This window comes from Salmo salar, chromosome 10 (genome assembly GCF_965601325.2).
Source record: "Salmo salar chromosome 10, fSalSal1, whole genome shotgun sequence".
NCBI classification, from domain to species: domain Eukaryota; kingdom Metazoa; phylum Chordata; class Actinopteri; order Salmoniformes; family Salmonidae; genus Salmo; species Salmo salar.
In genome coordinates this window covers 85,472,509-85,486,860 of record NC_138300.1, presented here as the reverse complement: position 1 = coordinate 85,486,860, position 14,352 = coordinate 85,472,509, and the positions used below count along the sequence as shown (strand labels likewise).

Sequence of the window (14,352 nt, the reverse complement as noted above, 5' to 3'; positions counted from 1 at the left end):
GGAACAGGGAGAATAAGGGTAGAAACCTGTATAAGATCCAAGAAAAGGTGGGGGCAGGGAGGTCCTCAGGCCGATATTGGGTAGGATTTAGACCTTCGCTGTCTCTGGCCCACACTCCTGTCCAGTTGGTGGCGGTAATGCACCCTAAAGTTGGTTGCCAACCGCCATATAAAATCCACAAAGGAAGAAGCTACTGTCTCGTCCTCTACAGTTTCTGTCTTGAGGCGGTCAACAATGGTACCGTTACAACTAGTGGGGTCTCTCCGAAAAGAGCTCGCTGACTCGTTATCCACTTGCCGGGTGCTGGTGGTCGGAGCTGGAGGAATTGGCTGTGAGCTCTTGAAAAATGTTGTTCTCACCGGTTTCAAAAATATAGAAGTGGTAAGTCGTGCAGGGGGCGGACACTTGCCGCTACAGCCAGGGTGATATGAAAGGCCTAACTAGCTAAATTTAGCTCATCTGAAAATAATTATATTCGAACATGTCCATATGGACCTGTCTATATTTAAGTGGTGACGTTATCTCTTTTGGATATAGTCATGAATGAACAGAAAACGACCTAGTTAACAGTTGTAAATTGCGCGCCATGTTCTGACATCTTTGTGGTCTGCTAACGTTAGCTAGTCAATACTAAGGAGTCTCTAATCTTTCCCGGTGTTGTGCCGAATATTACCCCCCTTCGCGTTCTTCATTGCTGCGATTTGCTTGCTAGTTAGGATTTCTGCTCTTCAATCCGTTGTAACTTTAGCCTACATTTCACTGATCTTAGTAGCATAAAGCATTTTTGTCTGCTGTTTTCCGTTTGGCTATTTGTTTCAATATGCCCCCCGGTGCCGCTCCGGTAAGATCCACCCATGTTGCCCGTACCTAAATTCGCTACTGATTTGTGTTAGTCTATAAATAAATATATTTGACAAAATTCGTCATCTCTTATTCGACTAGTATTTTTGAAAGTGTAAGGATAATAATTCAGCCGTAGTTGTTCTGAAATGTTTATTTCTTGCCAACATTTTACTCCCTCTGTTTAATGTAACACACAATTAATTATTCATTTCGGTTGCCTATCCTGACGTGAAGTTTGTTCTATAGAAAGTATTTGACTGATGTGGGCCACAAAGTATTTGACATTAGCCACAAAAATAAGGAAATTAGAAGGGGATGCAGGGGGAGATTTTCGGCACGACACCTGTTTGCTTGAAGGCTAGTTTTTTGTTTTTTATACCATGCTCTTCTTTCTAAAAAATCAAGTTATTGCTATATTTCGGCAAGGTAACGTTAGCTGCCTGTTTACACCTGGCAGCAGGGGTCAGAATACAATCATGGTTACGTAAATGATCTCCAGTGTCAGTGCGCTCTGGGTCGTAAGTAAAGGATGCGTTCCTAAATTCAATCTGGAGTGCCAGAGTTCCCTCCGGGCGTTTCGCTCGCTCTCTTAGCGTTCAGAGCGCACACTGGACTCTGGCCGAGGAGTAGGGTTGATCTGAGCGTTCTGGCCTCACAACTGTAGACAAGCACCCAAGCTAACTGTCGAGTTGGCTAGCTAGACAACTGCTTCCTGGCACAATTGAGAGAACACTTCACCCTGACCATTTTTACAGAGGAAGAAAATTACTCCAGTCACCTAAGTCATAGACTGTTCTCTCTGCTACTGCACGGCAAGCTGTACTGGAGTGCCAAGTCTAGGTCCAAAAGGCTCCTTAACAGCTTCTACCCCCAAGCTATGAGACTGCTGAAGAATTAATCAAATGGCTGTTTTTACACTGCTGCTACTCGCTGTTTATTATCTATGCGTAGCAGGGGCGAAAATCTGATATCAACTTTGGAGGGGACAATTACATTACATTTTCTCAAGAGCAATTCCTGAGGGGGACACCAAAAGTAGTGCTGTAACACATAGCCTGCATTGTAATATGGTAAATGTATATTGAGGAACCAAAGAAATAAGGTGTTTGCTGTACTCCTAACTACTGGTACCCAAACTACACAACTAATCACAACAGCAATACCATTGCCTTTAACAAATCTTAGTTCAGTCACCAGTTTAAGTTGAGAGTGGGGGTATCCATGGCATTTTCCAATTATGTTCCTATTTTACAAGTCAAAAAAATGGATTACCTTTCATAATGTTGCCAAACAAAGACTCAACAAACTTACCTGAGACTCCCTGTCTCTGCCAGTCTGTCCCTGCATATCTGTCCCCAACTCTGCTGTCTGTGTGCCATCTGTTGCCTGCTCTGCCTAATGACATCATTGTGAAACATTTCCATTAGAATTTCATTTCTTTCTTATGAACATTTTATCAACTAGTCTTTGAGATATTAGGCTACTAGGGTTCTAACTTTGCGTTTTGGTGTACTGAAAAATACTCTGATGTCCGTCTTTTTTCTGCCATTTTTCTACCTGGTTGGCTACACACACACAGTATGTAGGTTATTTACAGTAGGAGATGGGCTTCTATCATCTTTTATCATTCTATTTGGGCTTCGATCTAAAAGGTAGCTAGCAAATGTGAAACGGATTAAAATGACAAGAGTTGACAGCTGTATGAGTTCACCATTTACACAACATATGCTGTAACCTTTTGTAATTTTAATAGTTTGTTTCATATTGGCTGGCTTCCAACAATAGCTGAATTTGCAAAGTTAGAGAGCACCAATTCCGTTTCAGTGGTGTTTGCTATAATCTTTGCTACCCGGGTTAAATAAAGGTGAAATAAAATAAATAAATAAAAGTTACCTTGCGACAATTTAGCTTTTGCAACGAGACCATTAAATATATTTAAGACAATGGTAGAAGAGAGTGTAGTTCTGTTCAGTTTGGATTTCAGTTTATCGCTAACCTTATCACAGGGACTTTGAAGCACTAACTTACATCATCTGCATGCTGATCTTGGAATAAATTGACGATAGCAAAGATTCCATCTTTAACGAGGCCACATAAATGGAATAGGTACTAGCTAGCTTAATAGTTCATATTTGCCCGCTAGCTCTGCATATTCAGCTAGTGTGTGTGCGCGATTGACTGGATTAACCTCACGTCAGTTATGTTCATTGAGTGCCTTTCAGACAGTGGATACCACCCCTCTGTTACCTTGCCAACTAAGGAACTGGCAGTGGATCAAACCATTGTGAGGCAAAGGGTGGGGGGGGTCGCAATCTTTGAAACTTAAAAACGCGCTATTAAGTGTCTATAATCAGCAGAATTGCTTTCATTGCGTATTATTAATATTATTTAAATTACATAGTTATGTTTCAGTGATATTGGGGGGGACAAATCATATTTTTCCCAGGATGGGGGGGTCGTGTGGCCCCCCCCCCCCCCAGGATTTCCGCCCCTGATGCGTAGTAACTTTACACCTACCTAAATGTGCAAATTGCCTCAAATAACCTGTACTCCCGCACGTCGACTTGGTATCAGTACCCCCTGCATATAGCCTCGTTATTGTTATGTCATTTTATTGTTACTTTTTTATTTTTTACTTTATTTAATAAATATTTTCTTAACCAACAATGCAGTTCAAGAAAGTTAAGTGCTTGTAAGTAAGCATTTCACGGTAAGGTCTACACCTGTTGTATTCAGGACGTTACAAATACATTTTGATTTGCCCTAGCAGAGCTGGTTAGGCTGTTCATGTTATCTAGGTTGTTAGTGATTAACCGTCCTGTTGAAAACAATTTAATTCAACATTTTTGCGTTTATTGTCACCAGTCATATTCAACGGATGTTTTGTGTTTGTAAATTCATCAGTTATTCTGCACTCTGGCACACTCAGAAGAGAGTGCTCTGATGTCTGAGTAGAGCGCCAGAGAGTATTTACGAATGCACCCTTAGACCTGGTGTGAGATATGGGTCTGAAAACGTACCTCAATGCAGGGATGGGATATACCCCTGCACTCCAAATGTTATCTTTATCGACACTGCTCCGTCGAAGTTTGAGATACTACTGCCTTTTCCTGGAAAACTGCCCTTTTCGTCCTCCTACTAGCTGGCAGTGGCCACCACAGCCATTATGGAATGGCATGTCGCATTGAACCACAAATTAGCTGATTGGCTGACACTGCCATTCCAAAATATGTAGCTCAGTGTAAATAAGCTTAGCTGTAGGGTTGGTCAGTCATTGATCTTGCTTTGTACTCTACACCTCAGGTGTTTATAATGTGCATTTCTGTTAGGTAGCTAGATACATTGCTGCTTGTAGCAAGTTCTTTCATACAATCACACTTTTAGTGAACCTGTCAAGATGTTTTTTTGTAGCTATTAGTAATTGTCTTGTTAACTTGGATTTGGATTTTAATTGGCTGTATCTGTGTTTTCTTATAGATTGATCTGGACGTTATTGATGTGAGCAACCTGAACAGACAGTTCCTGTTCCAGAAGAAACATGTGGGGAAGTCCAAGGCTCAGGTAGGGGACCCAATGTTTCTTTTCACAAACATGCATTACCGCTTGATCCTCTTGGTCCAGTCTCACTTTTGCTGTAGGCTATGTAGTTATACAACCAGAATACTATGTCAGGGGAAGGCAACTAGATTCAGCCGCAGGCTGATTTTAAAAATGTTTCCCCCCAGAGCCGATAGTCACGATGCCGGAACATAATTGTAAGAATTTGCACATTGCAAATTACCACAATTTAAGCCCCAAAATAGATTGTATTTGAAAATAACAATTTTATTCCTTGATTACATTGAGACACAATCACGTCTCTTTTGATTTGTGAGAATACCTGGGAGCAGATTTCCTAAATCAAAATAGTTTTAAGCGGAACAACTGGTGATTTTAAGCTTTTTGACCCAAATCTACATTTATTTTATTTATTATATATTTTTTATTTTGTTACTAAAAACTCTTGGGGGCTGCCTGTTGCCAACCCCTGCTATATATATGAACTTGTGGCTGTCTTACAGGTGGCCAAAGAGAGTGTGCTGCAATTCTGTCCTACTGCCAATATCACGGCCTACCATGACAGCATCATGAAGTAAGTCAACTAGCTACTGTAGTTATGTGCATGTTGTTGTTGTTTGTGCATATGATATTTTATTGTGTTTTTGTCACCATGAGTTGCTGATGGGAAAACTGAGATGTCCTTGGTCTGTTTGTCCTTCCCAGTCCAGATTACAATGTGGAATTCTTCAGGAACTTCATGCTTGTCATGAATGCCTTGGACAATCGAGGTATAGTGGAATCTCATGCCTTCCTAATGAAACCCTCAATACTGATCCCCAGTCAATTTGTCTGTTTGTAGAGTATATTTGGTATCTTTTCACAATTATTATGGTCCTTGTCTTACCGCCAGCCAACGTTCCCTCTAAGCTGCGCGCAGTAGCCCGAGACTGCCGTACAGCTCCCGTAGACTGCCACACAGAACAAATATAAGCCCATGGAGAGAAGCACGAGATTGAACTTCACACAACTTTCTAGAGTTTTCCCTGTTAACACTCAACGTTTCCCATTACTCTGGCAGTTGTGATTGAATCAACGCAATATTAGCCCCTTTCAATGCAACACACTGAAACAAAACGAACTATGCAAGAGATTTTGTTGTATGCAGAACGCATCGGAGTAGGATTCTATTGCATTGACACACTACTCAGACCGTACTCTACACAGACCGGTGCGGCATAACCAATCAGAGCTGCAGTAGGCCTATATGCAAATAGATCAATGCCATATATGGATCTGTGGCATTTACTTTAAACTGAACTGTGTTTACAGCATGAGCGGTCCTGAGTAGATGCGCTTGTTTTGAGACCAAAGCAAGAGCTGCATGTAGCCAGGTGTGCACATTTTGTTCATATCTTTTTTTTTTTTTTGTAGTGAGTTATTAGCCCAGTTATAGATAATTTGTAGTCAGCAATAGGGGAGTGATTGTATGGAACATTGCTGCCAGCTGAATCTTTTCTTCCTTGCAGCGGCTCGTAACCATGTGAACAGGATGTGTCTTGCAGCTGACATTCCCCTTATTGAGAGTGGCACAGCTGGCTACCTTGGGCAGGTGACTGTTATTAAGAAGGTAAGACACAGATTAAAACACATCTCAAAGGATGAGTGTCTCGGATGAGTGTGACAGTTTGATTGTGAATCACATGTGCGTAGTTGTCAACCACAACCTGTGAGTACCATTCATCCGATTTGTTAATGTTGAGCACCAATATAACACATAATAACAACCACCTCCCTCTTCTTGCTTTTACACACTACAGGGTCTTACTGAGTGCTATGAGTGCCAGCCCAAACCCACACAGAAAACATTCCCTGGCTGCACCATTCGCAACACCCCATCTGAGCCCATACATTGCATTGTGTGGGCCAAGTACCTCTTCAAGTAAGTCTAGTAAAAGTGCTTGTATCTCTCTGGTAGTAAACAATTTGAGAAGTAGATCATGATTTTTCATTTTACCCAATAGGGGGTTAATGATGGGATTCCTGGCGGAGATCTGTTATTGCTGTCAGGTTGGTTGAGCTGACGTCCATGGTATTGACAATCCAGTTCTATCTCCACCTCAGCCAGCTTTTCGGAGAGGAAGATGCAGATCAAGAGGTGTCCCCTGACACAGCTGACCCAGAGCTTTCATGTGAGTATAACAAAACACTTGAACGTTCTCCAACTGCCACTCTGCCTGGCCTCCATGAACCAGAGGAGTGAGACTGAGTTGTGTGTACTCTGGGCTTTGTTGGGATAATAATATATGCCATTGGATATTTGTTGCCTATTCCCAGGGAACCCTGCAGACACTGAAGCCCGAGCCACAGCATCTGACCAGGATGGAGACATCAAACGTGTGTCCACTAAGGAATGGGCACGTTCCACTGGCTATGACCCAGTCAAACTCTTCAACAAGGTACTGTAGGCTTAAGGGTGAACAAGCATTTACTAGAGGACTGCTTGAATGTGGCCCCATGTCTTGTTGTCAAGCAGCTTATTACCCTAGGCTATGGGTATTAAAATGTATAGAAATAGCTACTAGTCCAGGACTATATTTGTGGTCCTCCAGCTTTTTAAAGATGACATCCAGTACCTCCTGACCATGGACAAGCTGTGGAAGAAGAGGAAAGCCCCACTGCCTCTGGATTGGCTTGAGCATCAGAAACTTAGTAAGATATAAGCATCCTATATTATATTGCTCCAATTTGAATTGGACTTTTTTTTTCTCTCTCTCTGATTCAAAGAAATTGAATTAGAAAATCTTCTACGTATTGAATTTGAAGATTTTCTGATTCATTTTCTGGTCTTGTTATAGTTGCTTTGATGTTTGTGATTCTCTCTTTCTCTCTGGTTGTGTGATAGCGTGTCCCCAGAGGGTGACTGGGACGGGATTGAAGGACCAGCAGGTTTTGGGTGTGGCAGGCTACTGCCAGCTCTTCTCTCGCAGCGTGGAAACCCTGCGCTCCATGCTGGCTGACAAAGGGGATGGAGCAGAGCTTGTGTGGGACAAGGTGAGGACACACAGGGAATGGATTTGGATGGGTAACTGTGCAGGGTCTAAACTGGAACACAATATATTATCAAGGTACAACAGACCGGAGAAGATGATGCTCTCATAGTTTAAGCTTAAAGGTGCATTGCACGTTTTTTGGCAGTCCATTTGATTGTCTTCCTCCTCTTGTTGCTAGGATGACCCTCCAGCGATGGACTTTGTGACAGCAGCCGCCAACCTGCGCATGTATATTTTCAGCATGAACATGAAGAGCCGTTTTGACATCAAGTGTGGGTATTTTTGAGTGAAAGCTGTCTAGCATTTGTTAAAGAAAAAATGTTAAGTATTATTTTGATTTATTATTAATAAATATTAATACAAGTGATTGTACTTTTGATTACAATTTTGCTAGGTCTGTTTCCCAGTAAGCTGTTTTGACGTGTTGTAAATTGTTCCTTGCAGCCATGGCAGGGAACATCATCCCAGCAATTGCCACGACCAATGCAGTCATTGCTGGCCTAATAGTGCTGGAGGCACTGAAGATTCTTTCAGGAGATGTGGAGCAGTGTCGCACGGTGAGAAATCAGGAGTGATCCTTTCTGCTAAGGGTGGTTCTAAGCCTTCAAACATTTTGTCCTTAACTAGGAACCAAATGGAACCAAACGGGACAAACCTGAACTTGTCCAATAGAAACTCTTGTTTGTTGCAAACCGCTTTCCGTTTGGATCTAACCGCTTCCGTTGCTAAACGTTTTGATATGGTGTGCGACTAATGAATACACCACGGGAAGTTTGACAGTAGGTATGGAGAACTATTTTCAAAACTCATAATTTTAAGTACACAACACAGCATTTATTTCAAAATACATTTGGGGAGGAACGGTTTTGTTGTAGCCCTCTTACCTGCCTGTCATTTTGTATCATTCCCTGTAATAGTAGCCGTGATGGTTGCAGTGTAACTGTGGGTCATTACAAAGTCAAGGGCGTGGCAGGCCAGTCAACTTCTTCCACACCGATCTCGCCAAACCATTTCTGTGTGAACCTCGCTTTGTACATGGGCAATTTCATGAAACAGGATAGGGCCTTCCCCAAACTGTTGCCACAAAGTTGGAAGCACATAATTGTCTAGAATGTAATTGAATGCAGTAGCGTTAAGATTTCCATTCACTGAAACTAAGGGGCCTAGCCCAAACCATGGAAAATGGCCCCAGACCATTATTCCTCCTCCACCAAACTTTACAGTTGGCACGATGCATTCGGCAGGTAGTGTTCTCCTGACATCCACCAATCGCAGATTCGTCTGTCAGACTGCCGGATGGTGGAGCGTGATTCATCACTCCCAGAGAATGCATTTCCAGAGTCCAATGGCGGTGAACTTTACACCAATCCAGCCGATGCTTGGCATTGATCATTCCTCTTGTTACTATTTTTATAATTTAACTCTGCATTGTTGAAAAGGGATTATAAGCAAGCATTTCACTGTAAATTCTACACCTGTTGTATTTGGCACATGTGACCATAACATTTGATTTGAATTATGTAGCATATAGGCATGGCCTAGGCCAATATGCACAAACAATGCAGGCAAATGAATCTCTCTGAGCCAAAAATAAGTGTGATTATTCTGGATCCTGTTTTGACACGCTGCACATAAAAATATCCGTCATGTGTTCCCTGAACATGTTAGTTGAAATATCTAACTTCTGTCAGGTCTTACTTGGCACTGGAAAAGGTCAGTCTAGAGCTCTCTCTTAGCTACCTTGCTTCGAAGTATAGCCAATTTATACCTGATTCACGGAATGAAGGAATTATTTATTCAACTTTTTGGTTGTAGGCTGTTATAGCATAATACCTCAGAGAGAGCTATTGAGTGTAGACTTGTTCCAGCTCTACTCTAACACACTGCTCAACAGGACCTTGTTAATCTGACTCCTGTGTGGCCTAGCTCTCCAGATGGAGAGTAATAGTGCAGGATATTTGACTTTAAGGCATTTTTTTCACAGTGGTATCATTATGATATTGAGTATCATTATACTAGGCTGGTTTTGGTATCGAACCCAAAATTCTGAACACTTAGTTTGTGATCTAGCTAATGAAAGGGCTCCTGAGTGGCACAGCGGTCTAAGACACTGCATCTCAGTGCTAGAGGCGTCACTACAGACCCTGGTTCGATTTTAGGCTGTATCGCAATCGGCTGTGATTGGGAGTCCCATAGGGCGGCACACAATTGGCCCAGCGTCGTCCGGGGTAGGCCGTCGTTGTAAATAAGAATTTGTTCTTAACTGACTTGCCTAGTTAAATAAAGGTTATAAAAATGATTAGCCCATCGGGGTAACCTAAACAAATGCAGATGGGCATCTCCATGTTTTACCCATCTATAGCCTAGCCACTGCTACATCAGTAAGCCTAAAATGGCACACCTGCCTGATAATATAAGCCATGTAGGCTATAGCCTTTTGGTGAAAGAGTCAGCCCCCAAAAATACAACTTTTTGCTAATATGTGCTCATTTCTGGAGAGGAATATTGGCGTGTGTGGTGCTTGCAGACACCAAGTTGGTATTAAATTGCATTCCAAGTGCCATTTAAAAATGTAACGTCATTGAACCTGCAGATACCCTGTGGTTGTGAATAATTTTAATTGCAACTTATGGCTGTTTAGTGTATATCTAAAGTGATCTGAAACCTATTGTCCATTCCTGTATTGTCTTCTAGATCTTCCTGAACAAGCAGCCCAACCCCAGGAAAAAGCTGCTGGTTCCGTGTGCTTTGGACCCACCCAGTGCCAACTGTTATGTGTGCGCCAGCAAGCCAGAAGTCACAGTCAAACTGAATGTGCACAAAACTCTTGTGCTGGCCCTTCAAGACAAGGTAATGCATGGCTCTGTCTCCTTTTTGCATATAACCATGCTTCCAATCAGACTGATAAAGCCAGACAAGTGCACAGACTGATAGACATTTTTGACCAGGGAGGCAGAGATAAAGCAATGTAGATATTGACTAGAGGGTTGCATGTAAAATCTAAACAAAACCAATCTTGTTTCGTTGTTGCAAACATCATGACAGAGTGAAATGTGATCAGCATATATATATTTTTTAAATACCGTTATTTTACTAGGCAACTGAGTTAAGAACAAATTCTTATTTTCAATGACTGCCTAGGAACAGTGGGTGTGCACAAAACTCTTGTTCAGGGGCGGAACAACAGATTTTTACCTTGTCGACTCGGGGATTCGATCTTGCAACCTTTCGGTTACTAGTCCAACGCTCTAACCACTAGGCTACCTGCCGCCCCATAACCATGTGTTCAGCTAAAGATTCTTGTTTCTTTGTGTTAGATATTAAAGGAGAAGTTTGGGATGGTGGCGCCAGATGTGCAGATCGAGGATGGGAAAGGGACAATCCTTATCTCCTCTGAGGAGGGTGAAACAGAAGGTATGAGACAATCACAGAATATTATCATACTGTCCCAAAGGAGATCAGTAGAGGACTGCATATTGCACTCAATAGTTAAGGGTTTGCATTTAAAATATTTGTACTGTTTGAATAATATCATGACATTCTTTCGGATAGTCGAAATGTATGTTTTTTTGTAAAACAGCTCGTTTGCTGCGCGACTCAGGAGAGCTGCAGCAGGGCGGGGGAAGGGCAGGGGCCGGTATATGTGAGATGAGATGGATAGACAGAGAGTGAAAGTAGCCATAGTTTTGACAAACTTGCTGCTATAGGTTATCTATCATACCATCTGGTAGTGCCTGTTTTAACTACAGTGGCAAGAAAAAGTATGTGAACCCTTTGGAATTACTTGGACTTCTGCATAAATTGGTCATAAAATTTGATCTGATCTAAGTCATAACAATAGACAAACAGTCTGCTTAAACTAATAACACACTATATGTTTTCATGTCTTTATTGAACACACCATGTAAACATTCACAGATCAGGGTGGGAAAAGTATGTAAACCCTTGGTTTTAATAACTGGTTGACCCTACTTTGGCAGCAATAACCTCAAGCAAATGTTTTCTGTAGTTGCGGATCAGACCTGCACAACGGTCAAGAGGATTTTTGGACCATTCCTCTTTACAAAACAGTTTCAGTTCGGCAATATTCTTGGGATGTCTGGTGTGAACTGCTCTCTTGAGGTCATGATACAGCATCTCAATTGGGTTGAGGTCAGGACTCTGACTGGACCACTCAAGAAGGTGTATTTTCTTCTGTTGAAGCCATTCTGTTGTTGATTTACTTCTGTGTTTTGGGTCGTTGTCCTGTTACATCACCCGAAGTTGGGTGTTTAGCTTCTTCAATTGGTGGACAGAGCCTTCCATTCTCCTGCAAAATGTCTTGATAAACTTGGGTATTCATCTTTCCGTCAATGATAGCAAGGTGTCCAGGCCCTGAGGCAGCAAAGCAGACCCAAACCATGATGCTCCCTCCACCATACTTTACAGTTGGGATGAGGTTTTGATGTTGGTGTGCTGTGCCTTTTTTTCTCCACACATTGTGTGTTCCTTCCAAACAACAACTTTAGACAACTTGTGTTACTGTGGACTGATGAACATCAAGGCTTTTAGAGATACTTTTGTAACCCTTTCCAGCTTTATGCAAGTCAGCGATTTCTTAATCTTGGGTCTTCTGAGATATCTTTTGTTCGAGGCATGGTTAACATCAGGCAATGCTTCTTGTGAATAGCAAACTCACATTTTGAAAGCTTTTTTTATATATATATGGCAGGGCAGCTCTAACCAATATCTCCAATCTGGTCTCATTTATTGGACTCCAGGTTAGCTGACTCCTGACTCCAATTAGCTTTTGGAGAAGTCATTAGCCTAGGGGTTCACATACTTTTTCCAACCTACACTGTGAATGTTTAAATTATGTATTCAGTATAGACAAGAGAAATACAATTTGTGTGTTATTAGTTTAAGCACACTGTTTGTCTGTTGTGACTTTGATGAAGATCAGATCTAATTTTGTTACCAATTTATGCAGAAATCCAGATAATTCCAAAGCGTTCACATACTTTTTCTTGCCACTGTATGTCAAATCGACAAAGTAGCTAGCTAGCAAGGCTAATTGAGGCACTCCCTGAACTGCTTACCCCTCCAAGAGGGAGGCTTACATGAGAGATGAGATTCTTAGCTCTACTCATTTAAAGCATTAACATAAACAAAAACTGGTTCTTACCAGTTTTCACAGCCTATGTGTCTTAAAATAGGTGAGTGATATGATCTTTAGAGCCTAAACAGACTGAACAACAAGGAGAAGACAGGTTAAATAATGTTTTTTAAGCCTTGAAACAATTGAGACATGGCTTGTGTATGTATGCCATTCAGAGGGTGAATGGGCAAGACAAAATATTTAAGTGCCTTTTGAAAGGGGTATGGTAGCAGGTGCCAGCCTAGGCGCACTGGTTTGTGTCAAGAACTTGCAACGCTGCTGGGTTTTTCACGCTCAATAGTTTCCCGTGTGTATCAAGAATGGTCAACCACCCAAAGGACATCCAGCCAACTTGACACAACTGTGGGAAGCATTGGGAGTCAACATGGGCCAGCATCCCTGTGGAAAGTTTTGCACACCTTGTAGAGGGCTATTGCAGCAGATCACACCGGGTTGCACTTCTTCTATCAGCTAAAAACAAGCGGCTCCAGTGGGCACACGATCACCAACATGAATACTCTTGCAAATAATCCAATACTAACGTCTGTTGGGATATTCGATTAACTGTGCCCACCCCTAAACGGTATACTCTCTTATCATCAGTATACAAATCTTTTCATGCACCATTCTCTTCTCATAGCAAACAACTGCAAGTTCCTGTCTGACTTTGGGATTCGAAATGGCAGCCGTCTGCAAGTGGATGACTTTCTGCAGGATTACACACTCCTGGTTAATGTGATTCACAGGTAAGAGAAGGATGTATTTCTCTCTGTGCTGTATAGGCCTTTGTATTTGCCTTTGTATTTCCCTAATGTAAATATATTTCTGCTGAAAAAGTGAAGACTTGGAGAAGGATGTGGAATTTGAGTTGGTGGGTGACGCCCCTGACAAAGCCCCAACCAGGTCACAAGAGGGAAAGAACGTTACCAATGGCAACAAAGAATCTGCAGAACCGTCCACCTCTTCCAAAGGTGAGCAAAACTGACATTGTCTACAGAAATGGACAGTTTTAGACTACATCTGATCATTCAAATCCTGGTCGTAAGTAATCAGTCCGGTCCTTAAACCATTTGTTTAGTGCTGAGAATGAGGCGATGTTTCTTCTGTAGCTGAATGTAAACTCTAAAGGGGTACAGGTAAATCTGACTTTGTTTTCCTCTTGCTTTCCTTTCACCTCTTAGCCCCTGCTGAACAGAATGACGTTCTGCTAGTTGATTCAGACGAGGAGGAGCCGTCCTCCAGCACCATGGCTGTCAGAATGGAGTCAGGAGGCCACAAGAGGAAGCTCCATGATGCAGAGACAGGCGAGGCCTCAGCTAAGCGCCAACACCTGAGCCAACCCTCAGCTGATGATGATATTGACATCATTGCGCTGGACTAGCATGCCCCCCCTCCCCCCCATTAGAAGAAGGGAACTGTTTTCACGCTGTTCCTCTTACCAAACATTTGTAAATAATAATGTACAAACCTTAAGTTTTCTGGTTATTATTTGGGGTCAGAGTACTGTTTACAGTAGAAAGTTTGATATATTTAATCTATTTGTGATAAAATATTTTCGATTTTTTAAAATGTATTTGTTTTGTCACAGGTCGGGTGTGTTTTTTGGGGGGGGGACTGAAAGAAAAATTTTAAAAGGTGCTACAGCTAGAATTTGTCCCCTATGTGGAAGCAGGTGAATTGCAACTGCAATAGGCATTCAAAACAAATCTCCCCTCCCATGCATCCCATTTCCCCATAGCATTAGTAACGTGCTTTTTATTTCACCTTTTATTTAACCAGGTA

At 42.0% G+C, this 14,352-nt stretch overlaps 1 protein-coding gene across 2 annotated transcripts; it reads left to right on the top strand.

The window, feature by feature from the left end:
* Positions 1–170: 170 nt before the first annotated feature.
* Positions 171–14,143, top strand: LOC106560931 (SUMO-activating enzyme subunit 2). Of its 2 annotated transcripts, none has more exons than XR_014379071.1 (17): positions 171–381; positions 4,321–4,404; positions 4,905–4,975; positions 5,107–5,171; positions 5,910–6,010; positions 6,201–6,322; positions 6,505–6,572; positions 6,718–6,839; positions 6,993–7,092; positions 7,286–7,434; positions 7,612–7,705; positions 7,878–7,990; positions 10,128–10,283; positions 10,751–10,847; positions 13,211–13,316; positions 13,413–13,541; positions 13,752–13,956. XR_014379071.1 is itself a non-coding variant. In XM_014124397.3 (17 exons), exons 1-17 carry the CDS (start codon positions 235–237, stop codon positions 13,949–13,951), a joined length of 1,929 nt encoding a protein of 642 aa, XP_013979872.3. In that variant the 5' UTR covers positions 172–234; the 3' UTR covers positions 13,952–14,143. The 2 variants fall into 2 exon arrangements, 1 of the variants encoding a protein (XP_013979872.3); XM_014124397.3 differs by having other exon boundaries at positions 172–381; positions 13,408–13,541; positions 13,752–14,143.
* Positions 14,144–14,352: the final 209 nt, after the last annotated feature.

Excerpts from the sequence above, each read along its gene's own strand:
- LOC106560931 (XM_014124397.3), top strand. The coding sequence starts at position 235 with ATGGTACCGTTACAACTAGTGGGGTCTCTCCGAAAAGAGCTCGCTGAC. Across the intron at positions 382-4,320 it reads GTTTCAAAAATATAGAAGTG|ATTGATCTGGACGTTATTGA; the intron begins GTAAGTCGTGCA and ends GTTTTCTTATAG. Across the intron at positions 7,093-7,285 it reads GCTTGAGCATCAGAAACTTA|CGTGTCCCCAGAGGGTGACT; the intron begins GTAAGATATAAG and ends GTTGTGTGATAG.